The 967-nt window shown below is 62.5% G+C and overlaps 1 protein-coding gene across 1 annotated transcript in view; it reads left to right on the top strand.

The window, feature by feature from the left end:
* Positions 1 to 967, top strand: part of GRK1 (G protein-coupled receptor kinase 1) — a 12,789-nt gene that overhangs the window by 6,345 nt on the left and 5,477 nt on the right. The window contains exons 6-7 of the mRNA XM_010831535.1: positions 413 to 476; positions 660 to 743. Coding sequence (XP_010829837.1) covers positions 413 to 476; positions 660 to 743 — 148 coding nt within the window. The remainder of the gene's footprint in view (positions 1 to 412; positions 477 to 659; positions 744 to 967) is intronic.

The raw sequence follows: 967 nt of genomic DNA, 5'->3' as shown, positions 1-967 counted from the left end.
GTGCGGCGGGCTCCCTGCCCTCCTGCCTCCCCTCCTGCCTCCCCTCTCCAGCCTGACAGGCCATCATTAGGGGAGGGACCAGCTTTGATAAGTGCTGGTTATAGTTCCACAGCACAAAGACCAGCTGACGCCTGTTTATTGTTCGGTCAGTGATTATCCCCAAGGGAAATCTGGAGCGTGCCTGGGCACCCAGGGCTGCAGGGAGTTGGTCCAGGCGTCGGGAGTGTGTGGAGCTGTTAGTAAACAGTTAGGGCTACAGCCAAGTCCCCACTCATCACTTTCCTTGCTGCCTCTGTGAGGAGTCAAACCGGGCTTCTTATAAGAAAGCGACTCCAGAGGCCGAGGCCTCCTGTAAGTGACTTTAGGGCCCCCTCCCCATCAGAGGCTGGTTGGACACCTGATGTCCCCATAGGCCGAGGCTGCAGAGCTCGCGGAAGAGGCTGGCTGGGGGCCGGTGACCTGGACTCCAGCTGCAGGTGCTGCTGGACACCCCTGTCTGCCCACAGCGAGGAGTGGGGTCTCCTGTGTGTGCCATGCTTGTGCGTGTGCCTGGTGTGCGTGTGTGTGTGCAGAAGCTGGCCAGGGCTCCCGCAGCTCCAGGAAGACCAGGGCCTCTGTTTGTGGGGCTGTAGGTGACCTGAGCTGTGTTTGTTCTCCAGGCAACGTCCGCATTTCCGACCTTGGGCTGGCCGTGGAGCTGAAGGCAGGGCAGACCAAGACCAAGGGCTATGCGGGGACCCCAGGTGAAGGCTCTCTGGGGGCGCAGCCTCTCTGGGGCGGGGGCAGGGCCTGTCCTGAGGTCCCGTGGCCTGGGGTAGGGGGCATGGTGAATACTGGGGTGGCGGAAAACTGCTCTGCCATCTGTAGAGGGGGCAAGGGGCATGGCCCGTCCTGGGGTCCCACATCCTGGGGTCCCGTGGCCTGGGGTAGGGGGCATGGTGAATACTGGGGTGGCGGAAAACTGCTC

The sequence above is a fragment of the Bison bison genome, unplaced genomic scaffold (assembly GCF_000754665.1).
Source record: "Bison bison bison isolate TAMUID 2011002044 unplaced genomic scaffold, Bison_UMD1.0 scf7180017864527, whole genome shotgun sequence".
Taxonomy (NCBI): Eukaryota; Metazoa; Chordata; class Mammalia; order Artiodactyla; family Bovidae; genus Bison; species Bison bison.
The sequence above is the reverse complement of the archived record's forward strand: the minus strand, read 5'-3'. Positions and strand labels throughout refer to the sequence as shown.